Source organism: Callorhinus ursinus, unplaced genomic scaffold (genome assembly GCF_003265705.2).
Source record: "Callorhinus ursinus isolate GAN/ISIS: 27379988/994484 unplaced genomic scaffold, GSC_fseal_2.0 scaffold3, whole genome shotgun sequence".
Classification (NCBI taxonomy): domain Eukaryota; kingdom Metazoa; phylum Chordata; class Mammalia; order Carnivora; family Otariidae; genus Callorhinus; species Callorhinus ursinus.
This window is the reverse complement of record NW_027397065.1, coordinates 35352036-35370903: the sequence shown is the minus strand read 5'-3', so window position 1 is coordinate 35370903 and position 18868 is coordinate 35352036. Positions and strand designations below refer to the sequence as shown.

Here is an 18868-nt window from a genome sequence, read left to right as displayed (position 1 = left end):
GGTGGGGGAATGGTGAAACAACATGGGGAGAAGAATGGAACGAGAGGGAGACAGATGGTGCGTGTGTTGGGGGAAGGGATCAGAGATCCAGGAAAAACTTATGTTCCCTGAATTGCAAGAATGTTTCCATTTAACCACTTCTTGCCTGACTCCTGATTCTACACAAAAGAGAAGCGGGGAGTTTTAAGATTTGGAGCCACCTGTACCAAGAACCTTAGACGCGAGGTGCAGAGTCAGGAGCGTTAGAAAGCAGGGGCGTAGCGGCTCTTGCTCCAGCCACCGAGGGCTCCAGTCCGTGTCCCGGACCCAGGTAAGGGGCGGTCTCCCTTTCCCCTCGCAGGGGCGGTGTAGGGGCGGCCGGCGGTTCGGACTGTCCCACGAGGGGGCGCGTCTCGGGTCCTAGGACCCGCCCTCGCAGCCCTGGGCGCGGGGAGGGGACCCGGGAACCCAGGCGCCCCGCGCTCCGCCTCCCGTTTCCGGGGCAGCGCGGTTACCTGCACCGCCCGAGCCGCACCTGGCGGAGGCAGAAGTCGCAAAGCGAGCGAGCGCAGAACGCCGCAGCGGAGAGGGGCGACGGCGCCCGGCCAGGGGGAGGAAGAGGGGGAGGCGGCGGTTGCAGGCGGCGGTTGCAGGCGGCGGCGTGGAGGGCGCAGCGCGCCGCGCGGCGGAGGAGGGCAGGCGGCAGCTGCGCTCGGCTCGCTCTGCCCCGCCGGCCGGGCGCGTACCCGGGCCCGCACCGCGCCTCTGCGGGCGCACATGGCAGCGTGAGAGGCCGGCGGCGGGAGCAGCGGGCGGCGCCAAGCCGGAGCCGCAGGGCCGCATGGACCGCGGCGCCACCCCGGCCGGCCCCCACTAGGGCCCCCAGTCCGCGGGCGCCACTCCCCACCCCCCCGCCATCATGGTGCCTCGGCGGCCGCCCGGGCTGGATACGGCCGGCCGGAGCCGCTGAGCCGGGGGCCCCCGCGGCGGCCGGGAGCTGCATGGGGGAGCGCGGGCCGCGCTCGGGAAGATGCCCCGGCCAGAGCTGCCCCTGCCGGAGGGCTGGGAGGAGGCGCGCGACTTCGACGGCAAGGTCTATTACATAGATCACACAAGCCGCACCACCAGCTGGATCGACCCGCGGGACAGGTAGGACCCCGGGGAGCCCCCACACCTCCCGTTCCCTCCTGCCCTAGGGGCCACCAGCCGGGACTGGGGCGGGGGTGCAAGGGAACTCTGCGAGCCTCTTGAGCTTTCTTCAGTTTGCTGCGCCCCCCCCCTACAAATCCCCCGCCGTCTGGAGCGCTGCTCCTGCCCGGGTGGGCTGCTGTGAGGAGAGGACGGCCAGTGGGTTGGCCCAGGCAGTCCCACCGCCATCCCCGATGGAGGACTTAGGCCCCAGCCGGCACCTGCCCAGAGTTTTGACCTTAAGCTCTAGCCCCGCCCCCCCCCGCCCCCTTTAGGAAGAGGTCGGGCGGGGGCTGGGGAAGCAACCTTTCAATGTGATTCTGGGGTTTCCCGGGGAGGCTTTCCCCAGCATGTGTGTGTGGGCGCGGGGGAGATGGGGAAGCATCTGGTTTGGAGGGGGTAGTAGGGACCCAGGATTCAGTGGAAACTGCTGGAGGAAGGACACTAGGCGGAGGGGAAGGCAGCCCGGAGTGAGGTTTTTGACAGGTGCCTGGGAGGCTCTGAGAAGAGCATAGGAGCAGCCAGGGGGCCTGGATGCCGGGAGTGGGAAGGAAAGGAAGGGGGCGGCGGGGGGGCTGATGGGGAAGACTGGTTCTCCAGGAATCTTACAGCAACTTGGAAGCTGTTAGGATATAGATGGAGGTGAGAGGCCTCCCGCAAAGCCCAGCCCATCACCTCGTTCTCCTCCCTTTCTTCCTCTGGGGGCCAGAGCTCCTCAGCCCTGCACCAGCGCGTCCTGACCTTGGTGGGCACCAAGCCGACTGTAGCACGGGATTTTTTTTTTTTTTTTTTTTTTTTTTTTTTGCTGAGGCAGGTGGAGTCTGAGATGACTGGTGTGGCTCTTAGCTTCAGACTTTTTCCCGGTTTTGATTGCTTGGCATTTCTTTACACACACCATCCCCATGTATATCCTGGGGTGGGCTGGAGGGGAAGAGGACCACCCTCTGAGATTTCTTTGTTGTCCTTGTTGTCTTGATCTGTGGTCATAGTATCTTAGGAATGTGGACTTTTCACCTGGTCAGTGCGACGTTGGGTATCAGGTGCCTGTGGTGAATTTTTTGGACCCTTCATCTTGTAGGGTTAGGATGGAGGTCCCAGAAGTCCAAGATGGGGTGTGTAGCAAGGTGAGGGTTTAAAAAAAGAGGCCGAAAGAAAACTTGAGATTCCCAGTAGTTTCTGTGAGCACTTTAAATTCATTCATTTAACATTTACTGGGTGCTTGCTTTATTCTCATCATTCTTCCATGCTGGATGTCTCATTAATGTAATCTGGAAGAGAAAGTAAAAAAAAAAAAAATCTCTACGCCTAATGTGGGGCTTGAACTCACCACCCCGATATCCAGATTCGCATGCTGTACTGACTGAGCCAGCCAGGTGGCCTTGGAAGAGAAATTTTTAATGCTAGAGAAAGCATCCCATGAGCAAGCTGCTTTAACCTCTGAACGTCGGGTTCCCCGTTTGCCAGATTAATGGTTTGCTTGGAAGGGAAGGAGTAATAGAAGAACCTTAGAAGTTGGAAGGGACATAGATGATCAGAGCTCAGCTCTTACTTTCAAACCTAAGAGAAAATTTGAGGCCCAGAGATGTGATTTGCTTGAATATCTTGATCTTTCCACCACTCACCATAGGCCAGGTTCTTTACTAGCTCTGAAGTTCTGACCTCCGAATCTGTCCCGACTCACTTTCCTTCCCCGCCCCACGCAGGGTCATCTGCACCGGGGACGCTGTTACCGCGTTGGTGAACGGGGCAGCCCCCTGTTCTCTTCTAGAACAGACGCGAGTTCAGTCTTCTGTTTCCTGCCTGGGTTTGGTCCCTGCAGCTTACTGAGGCCGCTGTGCTGTCAGCAGTTGGGTGTTGTAGGACTGGGACAGCCCCACACCCAGCGCTGCTAACTCACCCGAGGTCACGGATCCAGGGACTTCTCTGGGGCTCTGAGAAAGCCTCTCAAACAACAGTAATTTTTTACCCCTGGACGAGGGCAAGTGGAAAACTGACTTGGCTAGAGCGTTATTTTTCAGATTTCAGTATCATGTGAACCACCACCATGGTTTTGTGCTCAATGGACATGTACTGTTGCTTACTTAATACTTGACTTTAAATCAACTCAGTTTGAAAATTTTTGAACCACTTTCACATATGGGAAACTAGTAATATCTGTTGTCATAAATAGAATCCTGTCTAGAAACAGTAGAGGGGGGAAAAAAAAAAACAACCCAGCACCATTATATTTTAGCTTTGTACTGTAGCTTGCCCATATCCCAGCAACAGGTATGCCCAGCCTTTATTTTTAGGCAGATTGGCAAGCATTGGAGAGGAATTAAAAACAGTGGCATTAAACTGAGCCACTCACTTTCTTCACCTTGCAAGTCATTGGTTTTAATGCAACTTCGTACCTCCTGGTCATCCCACCCACACTGGGTTGGTGGGGGGCCCCGGAGTTTAGGGCCCTGAGGTGTTCCTAGCACAACCCTGGGGTCACTGTTATGGTGGGCTAACTGAAAATTTGGGGAAAGAGCCCTGGAATTTCTCTCCTGCACACCCCGTTCAGGATTTCTGTCTTATAATCTTACCTGTGTGGCCTTGGGTAAATTGCTTGACCTCTCTGAGGTACAAGTAAGTGCTCCATTGGTGTGAGAAGACAGTTGATGAGATGTTCGCAGGACCCTGCCAGGTCTCAGATGTGGTTTCAGACTCCTTGGCTTCACCTTACCCCTCCTGACCCCATGGCAGAAGGGGAAGAGGGATTGTAACAAGGAAGAGGAAAAAAAAAAAAAAAAAGCGAAAAAGAGCCAGAAATTTTTGGGGTGGTGGGGTGGGGGAGATAAATTCTACCAAGGTAGTCACATCTCTGCAACTAATTAATGCTCTTAAACAAAGGATCACGTAAAAAAAAATTCTTCTCCTTAAGTGTGTGTGTGTGTGTGTGTGTGTGTGTGTGTGTGTGTGTTTACATTTGTCTTGGCTTTTTCCTTACCTGAATCAAGGAGATGCCCACCCATTCCCTTGAATTGAAAAGAAGTAAGTCAAACGGTCCTTCAGTCAGAAAAGTAATTTCTTAGCCACGAAGAACAAAATAGCGTCTCGGGTTACCAACCCTGAAGAATGTCTTGGCACATTCCTCCCTCTGGGGCCGAGCTGTTTTGTGCGCTGTCCGGCCTGGAGGCTGCTGGGGGTAGGGAATCCGGTTTTCCGCTTCCCCTTTCACCAGCGGGCTGGAAGAGCAGCTAGGCAGCCAGCCTTGCCAACTCTCTCCTCTTCTCACCCAGGGCAAGACTGGGAGGCCGAAATTCCTGAGGACGGTTGTCCCAACAACCCAAGAGGGTCCGGTGGGCAGCGTGGGCCCTGCCTACTGGGCCAAAGGCTCCAACGGCACCATAGGCTCCTCCTGAGGCAAGGCTGGCCTGGAGAATCAGGTGCTCTGGCCTCCCCTTGGAGCAGAATAACTCTGGGTGCTTCTGGGAGCTTCCAGCAAAGGGCCAGCATTCCTTGTGTATTTAACTTAGTGGTATGCGAAAACAAATACGCTGATTGTTCTCCAAGGAAGAACGGATTGTTTGAACTGGCCCTGCCAGAGAAGGTTCCTGAAGCCTAATTCCTGTTCATTCGATGGTGTATGTTCAGACCTTCTTCCAGGAACCACCCGGGAGCTCTGTGGGCACAGTTTCTGGGGCTATGTGATAAGTCCTGGATGCCCACATGGCTAAGAGGCCATGTTGAGAGGACTCAGCAGCTTCTCTCTTGATTTGAGGAACATTTGCTAGTCCTGTTATTTCAGAAATAATTTATGTTGTAGGAAGTTGCGTCTACAGTCAAAAGATCTGAACCTCCTTCTGGCCACAGATCCTTCTGAGAATCTGACCAAGGTTAAAGATGCTTCCTGAAGAAAAGTGCAAATACAGTTTTTGGCACATAATTTCGGGGGGCTCTTGGACCCCAGGTCCATACTCCTGCCATAGATTAATTTAGAAACTGCTTATCACTGCCTATATGCCCTCCTGTTCAGCGAGGTAGGAAGTAATGAGTGAGCATTTACTGTAGTCAGGCAGTCTGCTGAGAGCTTTATATGGGTGATGTCCTTTAATCCCTCGGACAACCCTGAGAAATAGGTACAATGATCTGTGAGGAACCTGAGGCTCAGGGGGGCTGAGTTTGATGAAAGCCAACTTTTGTGGAGGCGAGATGCAGATGCTGGGCGCAGTGACGCCAGAACCCACATGTCTGACTGCTGCCCTGCACTGCTACCCCGCCTGGGCCCCGTTGCCTAGGGGATTTGGCCCTGGGGAATGGAGTGGGGACAAGCAGGGTTTCCCTCACTGGTAGCCATGCTGGTGTGGCCGGGCCACGGTTAGCCGGAGAGCAAGTGTGGACAGTGGAAAGAGGGTGAGCCTTGCCACCTGAGTGACCTTGGCAAGTTGCAAGCCTTGGCTTTTGTCTTTTCTACAATAGGGAGGTACACATAGTTGTCAAGAGCAGCTATGGACATTAAATAAGCTGAGACAGGTAGAGCAGTTAGCACAGAGCCTGGTACCCAGGAGGCACTTGGGAATGCCAGTTCTTTTTGCTTTTACTAGAATGTGCCTATGGAACACTTAAATCAAATGGAGACTGAGTCTCTGCCTGGCTCTGTAGCAGTTTGTAGCTGGGATGGACTTTCCCGGTCGTGTAACCCATCCCTCTCATTTCTATGATGAAACTAAAACTCAGAGACAAGTGACTTATTTACCTGCCCAAAGTCACACCTTGAATCACTAGGAAAGATCTCCTTCCCTCTTTCTTTAATGCAAACTTTTCCCTACAAATCAGACCCAGTCTCTCCTCACCCATTGTAATAATTTGGGAATATTTTGTGCTTGTGGCTGAGTTATTTTCCATAATCCTTTCTGACTGTGTAGACCAGCAGTTTTCTTTCATCTGTCCCAACCATTTGTGAGTTGTGTCCTAGGAATTCAACTTACTCTATGCTCCTCATTGGGCTGAGCCTTTTCTATTAGGATTCATTTCATCCTTTTGCCAACCCCATGAGGTAAGTTTTATTATCTTTGTGTTCAGATGAGGAAACTGAGACTTAGAAAGGTAAAGTAAGTTGCTCAAGGTCACCAGTAGGTGATGCACCCCGAATCGGAGTCCAGGTAATGGCACTCTTGAGTCCACACTCAAGTTAACTGTAGCTGTTCCAGAGTGCCCTGTCAGTAAGGTGGCCTTGAAAGTTGCCATTTATTCCTGAGCTGAAGCAAACCTGCTGTGCATCTCAGAGAGATAATGTTGCCGAGGAAGCCTGATCAGAGGGGCCTGTGAGATCCTCAGCGTGGATTAGGAGGCTGTTGGGCAAAAACCCCACCTTCTGGACACAGCCAGCTAACCAGAGCTCTGGGAAAGCGAGAACAGAAACAGAGGCAAAGAAATTCTAAAGGATACAGTGTGTGTCGAGAGCTCAGAGTCATTTCCAAGTCGCTTGGGTAAATGTTCCCAGTGGCCAGGGAATTAGTAGCCAAGGCAGTTACTCTGTCATCACCTCCCCGGCTTTTTGCCTAGCCAAACTGACCTGATTCTCCAATCCCCCGGGATCCCAGGTAGCTATGAAACACTGCTCTTTTGAAGAGAAGGGAATCAGGTTGCCTTAGTTACCGGGAGCGTTGGAACACCAAGCTCAGGTGCACATGAGGAGAGACAAGGCTCAAATAAGTGGGAGTTGGAAGGTGGCCGGCGTGTTGCTGCAGAGCTTCCTGGATTGGAAGAAGCCTTGGTCAGGTTTTGGTGGCATTTGCAGGGGTTGCCAAGTGAGGGGCAGTCGGCTGTCCCTGCTGTCAGGAGCTGTCTCGGGCCATGTCTCCCTCCCTCCAGGCAATGAGGACCTGCAGCCGCCAGCTCAGTCAGGGGCCCTGGATCAGAGAAATCTGCTTCTCTTGGGGAAATGGCTGGGGTGACATCTCCTGGGGTTTCCACTTGGACAGGGCCGATGGCCGTGTCTGGGCTGAGTGTGTGTGAAAACTTCACACGCCCTGCGTCTTGCAGCATGGACAGGGCCAGCCGGCTGCAAACCCTCAGGCAGAACAGTGAGAGGCTCTGCTTGCTGCTGACAAGCTTCTCGGCTGCCTTGAATCCCTGTTTCAGAGTGAGATAAAAGAAGAGAAAACTCAGAAACTGGATACAGTGGTGTTTTGTTATTCAACCTTCACCAGCAGGCCATTAAGCCTCCAGCTCCTGAGCAGAAAACTTCTTGCCAAAAGAATGGGGGAAGATTGAGGCGGGGACAGGCGTTCACTGTTGCTGTGTTGGGAGAACACAGAACATTTTCTAAAGATGCTGGACGGGGCGGGGGTGGGGCTAAAAATGGACAAGTGCGGTGGGTCACATTCTCCACCCCCCCTTAGCCCCCCACAATTGCCTCCTCAGTGCTTCTACCCATGACATCTCACCATTGGGAAGAAATGGGATCTTTCAGTTTCAAATGTCTGCCAAAGAAAAAGGACCCAGGCTTAAGTTCTCCCTCAATGGTCAGCCAGAAAAAAAAAAAAAAAAAAAAAAAGTTGAAGCTGCATCAAGATTAGGGACACCTTTGTTGCCTGTTTTCTTCCCCTGTTCCATTCATCACTCGTTGGCAGCCAGGATCCCAGGCCAGCGGCAGCTGCTGACTTTCCCCAGCCGGCTGCCTGCTGTTGCTGGGCCCAGCTCCGTGGCAGCCCCACCATCCCCACCCCCCGGTTCCGTGGCAGCCCCGCTGTCGCACCCCCGGTTCCATGGCAGCCCTGCCGTCTGTCCCCCCGGTTCCATGGCAGCCCCGCCGTCCCCCCCGGTTCCATGGCAGCCCCGCTGTCCCCACGCCGGCTTTCTCCTCACCCAGTGGCAGTTGCTCGTTTGGTTGGTCGGTGGGGCCGCCCTTCCAATCCACTGACTGGTACCTGGCTTGAAAGGGTAAAGTATCAAGATACAGGCATCAGGTGGCTGCTAGGATGAGGTGACCTTGGGACAGCCTTCTGATCTTGCATCTGTTGTGGCTTTTCTTAGGTAGTTAGGGCTCTGTGAGCATTTCACTTTGTATTCCAGGAATTTCTTCCAAGCTGCATGGCTTGTCTTTGTACTGCTAACAAGGCAAACAATAACTGGTTTTAACATTGGTGGTAAGGAAGATAGTAATAGTTACATTTTATCATTTCTATCCGTACCTGTCATATGCCAAGCACTGTTGCTCATTGTAGTTTTCTGGCATTTTGCAAATGGGGAAACTGAGGCTGATAAGAATGGGCAAGTGACAAGCTCCAGGTCGCACCGGTAGAAAGAGGCAGAGTTGGAATCCGAATCAGGGTCCATCTGATTTCAAAGCCTTACTCTTTGCACTGCTGCACTCTCAGTAAATTCGGAGAGAGGAAGGGCAGAGAGAGGGAAGCAGAGGGAAGGGGAACTTTTTGACTACAGAGGAATCAACAGAAACACACCTATCAGTGTATTATTCACTGTGGAGAAAAATGATTGTGTGCTCCCAGCCAAACATCGGTCCCACAGTACCGCACCATTCCCTGCCGTGGATAAGGTCTTCGCAAAGATCTTCACAGGGCACCAAATCAAGTTCTGGCTCTGTCATTACACGTAGTAGGGGACCTCGAATAAGTTTCTTCTCCTCAGAGTAGGACGTGCCTACCCCCCAGGATGAGATGACACCAGACAGGGCAAGTCTTAGCCCAGTGCCAAGTGCACGTCAGACTTTCTAATGGCAGCTCTTCCTGGTGAGGCGCGTTTGCCCTCCTGGGCATCCGTAGAGGAACTCGAACGATCTTTCCTCCCTTGCCAACTCCAGTGTCTTCTGGTAAACCAGGGCTCATCTGAGCCACGTTGACATCAGAGCTTGCAAACCACCTCGGCAGCACTCATTAGATAAATAAGTCAATAAATTCTTTTCCCCCCACCCCGGTCTTATCGGAGACAAGCCCTTCTTTGGAATTTCTGGAGTGAAGTGACTTGCCAGCGAGCTGGCACCGGGGCTTGTGTGTGAAGCGGGGGTAAGGAATAGCAGTTGTCGTGGCAGAACTGAAAAGGCTGCTGCAGAAACTGGAGGTATCTGGAATTCATCTGTAACTGCTTGATACCATGTCTCTTCTCTCCAGAAGTCCTCCCCCCCCCCCCCACCCTCTTGCTGATTTTCGCACGCCAGTGGTGTAGAGGGGCATTGGTATTTATCACGTCCCACCCAGCCAGGGGTTGGCCATTCATTCAGCAGGTATTTATTGAGTGCCTACTGGGCTTCAGGCTCCGGTGCCAGTGCTGAGGATCAGAGCAAAGTCCCTGCGGCAGCAGGGTGTACCCTTGGGCGAGGGAGAAGAGCAAACAGTTAAACAGATAAGTTGCATTACAACTGGAGGCTTGGTGTTCTCTGGAATTCTTTTACCCATCTTAGGAAGATGGAGGGACAGGCCCATCTGCTGCACCTGTTGGCAGTTGTGGGGTGAACTTAGATTTGGAACTGGGAGACATTTGTGCCTTCAACAGGGTGTTGCCAAGAGCCTGTCAGGATGAGCTGGGCACTGCGCTAGGAGCTGGGAATGCAAGGGTGAGATGCAACAGTCAGTCTGCAATTCGTAATATTTACTACAAATTAGTGAGAGAGTCATCAAGTTGTGCAAATACAGTTAGAAATGCCAGGCTATCTGGACCTTGGTTTTCCTTCCTCCTCTGTTTCATCTGGACTCATTTAATCATTCAAAAATATTTATTGAGTGCCTGTGAATGGTTAGGGTGTCTGTAATGTGCCAAGCATCATTCCAGCACTGGGGACTCAGTGGACCAACAGAAATCCTGGCCTTGTGGATCTTATATTTTAGAGCACAGGTTGTCAAACTTGCAGAAGCGTCAGAACCACCTGGAGGGCTTGTTAAATCGCACTAACCAACTCCAACCTCCCCCGCACCCCAGTTTGCCTCAGTAGGGCTGTTGTGGGGCCTGGAAATTTGCATGTCCAACCGGTCCCCAGGTGTTGCTGCTGGTCTTTGCCTGCCATTGGCAGTCGATTCACTGAGTCCTCACAGTAGGCTGGGAGAGTACCATATTACTCCTGTTTCACAGACGGGGAAACCCAAGAGAGCAGGTGAGATAACCTGGCCCTCCGTCTTAAGGCCAAGAGAGCGAGAGGAAGTGGTTTCGGGAGCAGGCACTGTTTCCCTGCATGGCTATGATTGCCATGAGCATACCGGAAGCCCAGTGGTGGCAAAATCTGGTAGGGTTTTCTCCTCCGTTGTGAAATAAAGCACAGGGAAGCAGGAAGTCTGAGGGGATTCTGGAAGCCAGAAGGACTTCTCTTTACATTAGAATGTGTAGAGAATCTAGGGGCGCCTGGGTGGCTCAGTCAGTGAAGCGTCTGCCTTTGGCTCAGGTCATGATCCCAGGGTCCTGGGATGGAGCCCTGAGTGGGGGCTCTCTGCTCAGCAGGGAGCCTGCTTCTCCCTTTCTCTCTGCCTGCCGCTCTGCCTACTTGTGCTTGTTCTCTCTCTTTCTCTGTCAAATAAATAAATAAAATCTTAAAAAAAAAAAAAAGAATGTATAGGATCTGTATATCCATACTCAGGAGAGGATCAGAGGAAACAGTTGTCTCTGTTTCTCAATGGCACTGAGCCAGGACATCCATGCTGAACTGTTCTGCCAAGAAAGGGTCGCTGGGCTCCTTCACCACTGGGAACTTTCAGGGCCCCCTGCCCCTAGTCCGACTTCAGCCCTAGGGAGTGCAGGAGAGGTGTGTGGAAGAGGCAAGTCCCTCTTCTCGCTGAATCCTCACAAACCCTTGAGGGAGACATTGTCCATTGCTGGTCCCCTTGACCACAATTTGGATTTTATATCTCAACCTTGTCACTCGCTAGTTCTGTGAGCTTGGTTAAGTTACTTAAACCCTCCTGAGCCTCAGAGTCTTCACTAGCAAAATGAGAATGTTAGAAGATACCTCATAGGGTTAGCCAAAACCGAATTAGAGGTGTCTCATCATATGCAAGTTCCACTCTCCAGATAGTTCTAAATGCAGCCCGTTAAGGCCTTCTCAGTACATTCTATTATTATTTTTAAATTTTATTTATTTGGGCGCCTGGGTTGCTCAGGTGGTTAAGCATCTGCCTTTACGGCTCAGACCATAATCTCCAGGTCCTGGGATCGAGCCCCACGTCGGGCTCCCAGCTTAGCAGGGAGGCTGTTTCTCCCTCTCCTCTGCAGCTCGCCCTTCTTGTGCTCTCTCGCTCTCTCTGTCTCTCTCAAATGAATAAATAAAATCTTTTTAAAAAATAAGATAAAATTTATTTGAGAGAGAGAGAGCACAAGCAGAGAGGAGGGGCAAAGGGTGAGGGAGAAAGCAGGCTCCCCGCTGAGCAGGGAGCCAGATGCGGGGCTTGATCTTATGACTCTGAGATCACGACCTGAGCCAAAGGCAGATGCTTAATAACCTGAGCCACCCAGGCACCCCTCCTCAGTACATTTTATAGCTTTATCAGTCATTATATAATTACTGCTCAATTCATGTATTTTGAGTACCAGATTTCTTGGACATAAACCACTTTCTTCCTGTTTTTCTGGGAAAACTGATCATACTTCGGAGATAAACATCTTTCCAGTAAACAATGACTTTTGCTAGACAAGACTACTGAAAGGTATCTTAACAGTTCAAGGAGTTTCTAAACCAGCCTGAGTGCTTTATTTCCATCGCTGACATAAAACAAACATTTACCAGCTACAGTGGAGACCATGGGTATTTCTCCAGCTTCCTTACTGGTCACCCAGCCCAAGTTCTCCAAATGTGGTCCCAGACTAGCACATCAGCTTCTTCTGGGAGCTCGTTAGAAACACAGATTCTCGGGGTGCCTGGGTGACTCAGTTGGTTAAGCGGCTGCCTTCAGTTCAGGTCATGATCCCGGAGTCCTGGGATTAAGCCCCACATCCAGCTCCCTGCTGAGCCTGCTTCTCCCTCTCCTGTGCACCTCCCCCTGCTTGTGCTCAATATCTCTCTCTCTCTCTCTCTCTCTCTCTCTCTCTCTCTCTCTCTCTTTCTCTCGAATAAAGAAAGAAAATCCTAAAAAGAGGAAAAAAAAGAAACGCAGATTCTCACATCCCGCCTACTAAATCCAAAACTTGACTCTACTGCCCCTCAAGTCTCAAAACCACCGGCCAAATGTTTGCAGCCAGAATGACCAAAGGTATTTTGTTAGTGATTGCAGGCAGAAACTGACCAGATTTAAAGAACCTTCTGAGCACAGGTAGGGGCAGCCAGTTGAAATGGTCTTCATTGGCTTATGACCATTTTAGTATCATCCGCAGACTTTTAGTGTGCAAGCTGGACCTTCACACTTCCTTCACCAGACCCCACCATTGCTTGACATCTTTTTTACATTGAGGTTCATCTCACAAACGAAGGTTAGAAAGGCCTTCCCCTTGTGCCTTGCCTGGGCCCCGTGGCACCTTACACTGTAGTAGAACAGCATGACCACCCGCGTGTTCTGCGTTCGTGGTTATTAGGTAGACCAGTGGCTGGCAGGCAGTAGGAGTGCCCTGAGTCAGGAAATGAATGTCTCCAGTTGGGAGTTTTAGATTCTGTTTCTGGCCCTTCTTCAGGGCAACAAGTCACTTGCCTTCTCTGATCCCTGGTCTCCACTGCCCTGCCATGGGGGAATAATAACCTTTGATCTCCTTTCCACAACAGAGGATAGGAGGTTGTGTTTGGAGCTGGGGGACAAAAGGAACAGTCAGTGATTCTCAAGTTCATTTGCACATGAGTCTCACAGGAGGGGAGTGCAGACAATACCCATGTCTGGCCCACTCCCAGACCCTCTGGTTTAATCGGACCGGGGTATGGCCTGGGCACGGGATTTCCAGGGTAGAGCCCAGATTGGAGAACCGCGACTGTAGGTAAATATGGTCTTATAAACAGGGTTTCAGGGAGATTATATGGAAGTACCCCCTAGAAATTTTTAAAACTAAAGATTTCTACAGTTCTATATAGAAGAATTGAGATGATTTAGGAAATACTTTAAAAAGTAGTTGCGGGAGGGGAGAAGTAGACCTTTGGGGGATGTCAGTCACCTTGCTGTACCTGTCTTGTGATTTCTTTCCTGGTGTGTTAAGGATCAGAGAGATTTAGGCTCGTCTTTACTTTAATGTGAAAATTTTTAAATTCCCATTGCAGCAGTAATGGTTTTGGACAGATTGGTGTAAGCTGCTGTGGAGTTGCAGGCCCAGGGGTTGGGCCTCCCGCACATCTTCTGTCTGACCTCAGCAGAACCCCGTCTGGATTTCATGCACACATCTGTGTCCTTGAGACTCCAAGGGAGTGGGGCATGCAGACATTGTCACCATATAGATCATAGCCTGTGGGTAAGAACTCATAATAGCTAACACTTATTAAGACCTTAGACTGTGCCAAGATCTGGGCTGTGGGCTTTGAATGCATTATCCAATTTAATTCTCATAGCAGCCCAATGAGGTAAGAATGATACCGTCTCCATTCTGCTGATGGGGAAAGTGATGCATAGGGGTTTGAAAACCCGCCCACGATTGTAAGCTTATAAGTGGCAGAATTGGGATTCAAATTCAGTCTGCCCACCCCCAAAATGCATGTTCTTCACCATCGTGTAGGTCAGGCAAGACAGGGGGAGCAACGCTGACTTATTCCTGGTAATTCAGACCAGAGCCTCTTTCACTGTGCTGACTGCTGCAGTGGCAGCTTCTTCCAGTTGCTCAGGATCTGTTTGGAGAGGCCAGACTTTTGTGTTTGCTCTACTCCTGTTTTAGCAGATGTCCCTCTTCAGGAAGCAGGGTGAGTGAGCTGTTTTTTTGAGTAGAATAGGTTTTTCAAAATCCACCCCCCAGGGATGAATGCCCTTGACCAAATCCCTTGGTCCTTGGTCCATGGTGGTGATCAGCATCTTTGCTTCACCCTCCTTACTGTGTTCAAGAGAGCTCCATCTCTTATTATTACTCTGACACAAAAGACTTAGCAAGAATCAAGTTCCTCTTGGACTCTTGGTATCTGCCCAGCATATGGGCTTGGTCTGCAGCATTCTTGCTTGCCCAGCAGAACATCCTGTAGGATGTTTGTTTTGGGTTCACTAGAAGTCATTTGGGTCATCTCAGACCCGAAATGGCTCTAACTGGGCATGAATTACTTTCCACTTCTATTGCACATTGGGTAGAACTGAAAAGGGTGCCACTACCTTTGTGTATTTGGTTCCTGGTGGGAGCTGTGCTAGGAAGGGGGTTCAGCAGTGAATAAAGGCTAACGTCACCCCTCGTGGAGCTTACAGACAATAATAAAAACATAAAATAATTATAGATCAGGAAAATGAAGAGGATGCTGTATCAGAAAATAAGTCCTTGTGAATGATACCAGAGGTCAAGCCATAAAGTTGTAAAGTTCTATAATTAGAAAAACTGGGTTTGCTTTTAACTTTAAAAAAAGATACATCTTTAATGATCCCCTGTCTCCCTCTTCATACAGGTCTTAATTCCAGTGAGTAGATTGTGGTCCTCACTCTGGTGGCAGCCAACAGGGTTTCTTCTTAACTTTGGCCAGGGAGCCAGGTTTCCCCTGAGTCTGGCATCATCTGTTGACAGCATGCATCGGAACTTCCTGAGTGGCTCAAATGCAGATTTCCAGGCCCAGCCCCAGTCAACCTAATCAGAACCCATGGATTATATGGAACCCAGACTCCATGTGTGTGAAAAAAACCCTCACGTGATTTTGATGCCATCTTAAGGTTGAGAACCCCTGAACCCAACCAGGACTAGAATCCCTTTGGCCTCTGCTACAGCCTGGCCTGCTTTTTGGGCCTCATATCAAAGAAATCTCTTCCTTTTGTCAGGCATCTGTGGATTTTTCTCCAATGTGCTCAGGCATTCCCTCTCCAAGAATAAATGTTCAGTCTGTGTGCTCACAGCCCATGCCCCTCCCTCTGAAGAACACGGAGGACTTCCGTAGCCGCTGGCCCCCACTCATGCTCCAGCACTCACCCCCTCCTCCTCCCGCCTCATCCTCTGATCACGGTTCCAGAAAAGTCACAGGAGCCCCATGATGAGCTCTTCCTCGACCTCCCTGTAGCATCTAACAACCCGGCTGACCCTCCTCCTTTCCTGGTGTCTTTCTTTAATTTTTATTTATTTTGTGGAGATATAATTGACATGTAAATTTAGTTTTCAGTGTACAACATGATTCAGTATTTGTATATATTACAAAACGATCGTCACAGTAAGTCCAGTTAATATCCCTCAATACATAGAGTTTTTTTTTCTTGTGATGAAAACTTTTAATATGTGCTGTTAGCAGTCTTCAAGTGGGCAGTTGCAGTATTGTTAACTATGGTCACCATGCTGTAGATTACATCCCCAGGACTTATTTATTTTATAACTGGAAGTTTGTACTTTTTGACCCCCTTCACTCATTTTGCCCACCACACCTCCTGCCTCTGGCAACCACCAGTCTGTGCTCCGTATCTGTGAGCTTGTTTTGTTTTGTTTTATTTTTGGATTCCACATATGAGATCATATAGTATTTGTCTTTCTCTATCTTATTTCGCTTAGCATAATGCCCTCAAGGTGCATCCATGTTAACACAAGATTTCGTTCTTCTTAATGGTAGTAGTATTCCATTGTATATATACACCGCATTTTCTTTACCCATTCATTCATTCATCAGTGGCCACTTAGGCTGTTTCCATATCTTGGCTGTTGTAAATGATGCTGCAGTGAGCATGGGGTGCAGATATATTTTTGAATTAGTGTTTTCATTTCCTTCAAGTAAATACCCAGAAGTGGGATTGCTAGGTCATATGGTAGTTCTATTTTTAATTTTTTGAGGAACCCACATACTGTGTTTTTTTTTTTAAGATTTTATTTATTTATTTATTTGAGAGAGAGAGAGAGAGAGTGTGCATGCGTGCGCGCGCACCAGTAGGGGGAGCGGCAGAGGGCGAAGCAGATTCCCCACTGAGCAGGGAGCCCGATGCCACTGGATCCCAGGACCCTGAGATCATGACCTGAGCCAAAGGCAGATGCTTAACTGACTGAGCCCCCAGGCACCCCCCATACTGTTGTTCCTAGTGCCCGCACCAACTTACATTCCCTCCAGCAGTGCACAGGCATCTAATGGTGGTGTTGACCCTCCTCCTCCATTGGCGATCACTCTTCTCCAGGAAAGGGAGGGCATTTTGTGGTCTTAGCTCCTGTTGCTCTTCCCTAGTAATGTCCTATGCCCCACGCTTCCTGCTGCCTCTCGTCTAGCAAAACGTCAAGTGCCCATTTCCAGTTTCCTGCTGGACATCATTTCTGGGTGCAGACAAACCCTGTACTCTACTACAGACTTAAACCTGAATCCGGTCCTGGTCTCAAACAGCTTTGCCTTTTCTGCCATTCCCATGAGAAGGTGCCCCCATAATGACTAAAACGTGCATGGTTCAAATTCTAAGGGTCCAAAAGGTATGCAACAAAATGTAGGTATCCCTCCCCCCGGCCCGGTACCCATGTACCCAGTTCTCCCACTACGCGCAGGCCGCCCCTGCTTCCACCCTCTGGATTCTTCCCTCCTCCCCATCTGGCTGCCAAGTTCTGCCACCCTTTCTTTTATAGGCTCCAACACCTGCTTCCTTTTCTGTTTATTCCTACTGAGGCTTGTTAGAAAGCAGAGACCAAACTAGAGGCCCCTCCCTTCTAGCCAACCTGTGGCCTTCTTTCAGATCAGTCTTGCACAATCCAGTGCTGACCACCCCTCTCCCCACCCTCTTTAGCCACCCTCCCCCAGGTTGCTGAGGGACAGCCGTCTGAGCCTGACCATCAGAGCTTCTCAAAGCTGGTCCTGCCTCACTTCCTGTGTCTCTCATGCTTTGCCCCACTTTCCTCATTAATAAGATGGGGAAATAGTAGTATTGACCTCATACTATTTTTAAAGATATTTTTTTGTATCTTTCCCATGCATCTTTTGGTAGCTTTTAAATTTTGATATAATTTTAAGCTTACAGGAAAATTGCAAAAATAAAAGAAACTTCCGTATATGCTTTACCTGGACTTACCAGTTTTTGCATGTTATGCATTTACCTTATAGTCTCTCATTTTCCCTATGTGTGAGTATGTGAGTCTATATATGTGTGCATACTATACAAACATATGTAATCATATGAAACCATTACATATATAAACCATTTAAGAGTAAGTTGGTTATAGGGGCCCCTGGGTGGCTCAGTCTGTTGATCTCAGCTCAGGTCTTGACCTCAGGGTCGTGAGTTCAAGCCCCTCATTGGGCTCCATGCTGGGCATGGATCCTACTTAAAAAAAAAAAGTAAGTTGGTTATTACTCTTAAGTTGGACATCATGTCTCTTTGCCACTAAATACTTCAGTGTTTGTCTATATATGTGTGTATAAGAAACAAAACATCCTCTTACATAACCACACTTCATCCAATTTTAGTAAGCTTAACTATCTAAAATACTTTGCAGAGTGCCCAGTAGCACGTAGGTGCCAATCATTGTCAGCTGCAGTTCCTGAGCTCCCTTGATTGGTCCTCTGCTTATGGTCCACCTGGGTTAGTGGCAGTACCCAGACAGGCCCTGCCCTTTTTGCCATTCTCCCCGTGTGGGCCCGGTTCCCAGCCCCGCCTGTATCCGTGGACGCCCCACCTCCCTCACAGGCCACAGGCGATGCCACCTGCTTCACAAGGTCTTCCCTCATCCACCGTCTCCCTCCCTGCTCCTGCCTGGAAGCGATCTACCTTAAGTCAAGTCTCTCCTAGTCAAAAGCAGAAAAAGCCCGTACCAGATGGCTCTGGGAAGAAGCTGCTGCTGTGAGCTTAGATTTCATAGGAATCTAAGGAAGGGAATGGGAGCCCTCACTGCTGGGCAGGTGGGACTGCAGCTGGAGGCCACCAGAGTTTTCTGCTACCTCCCGAAACCTACCAACAACAGATCTAGAATTTGTTCATAAATTCGCGAACTTTGTTTCCGATCAGTTCTGCCTCTAACTTGCTGTGTAAACTTGGGCAAGCTGCTTAATCTTGTTGAGCCTCAGTTTCCTTGCTTCATACAAATAAGGCTAAAAGAATAGCCAAGATTTTATTGAGCGCTAAGTGCCGCACTGAGTGTCTTATATTTTATTCACCCAACCATCTGAGGGAGGTGCTGTAACCCTCCCCATCTACAGAGGGGGAAGTTGAGGCATGGAGGGGCTAAGTAATTTGCCTAAGGTCACACAGCTAGAAAGTGGCAAAGCTGGGATTCAGTCTCAGGCTGTCTGGTTCCAGAGCTCCTACTCTTAAATGGCTCCCCACTTTGAAGGGTTATTGGGAGAATTGCAGCATGGATCCTTCCATGTAAGGCACTTAGCAGACTGCAAGGCCCAGACTCAGTACTCAAAAATGTTAACAGTTAAGACATTACCACAGCCTTAGGTGACCCTTATCCCCTGCATGGCCCCAGCCTGTCTCATAACACTTCAGCCCAGCAACCACAGTTAACTCAGTGTCCGAAAATTCAGTGCTGATTTGGAAAAATCACAGAGCTGACCTTGAATTGGACCCACCTGGTACCAGAAACTATGACAAGAGTCAGGGATCATATGGTACCAACCATAGCAGCTGCCATGCCCAGGAGAGTCTGTAGGCAGTTGGCCATCCCTAGGTCATTCTTTCTCAGAACTTCTAAGTCAATTGTTCTGATTCTGGGGCAATGAGTAGGACTTGGCGGTTCCTGTATCTGAGCA

General features: G+C 50.0%; 1 protein-coding gene across 4 annotated transcripts in view; it reads left to right on the top strand.

Moving 5' to 3' along the window:
• Window positions 1–431: 431 nt before the first annotated feature.
• The window catches only part of WWC1 (WW and C2 domain containing 1), a 149274-nt gene continuing 130837 nt past the window's right edge, over window positions 432–18868 (top strand). For all 4 annotated transcript variants that reach the window (XM_025867074.2, XM_073890163.1, XM_025867073.2 and 1 more), the window contains exon 1: window positions 432–1128. In XM_025867074.2, the coding sequence (XP_025722859.1) occupies window positions 1010–1128 (119 nt within the window). In that variant the 5' untranslated portion in view covers window positions 432–1009. The remainder of the gene's footprint in view (window positions 1129–18868) is intronic.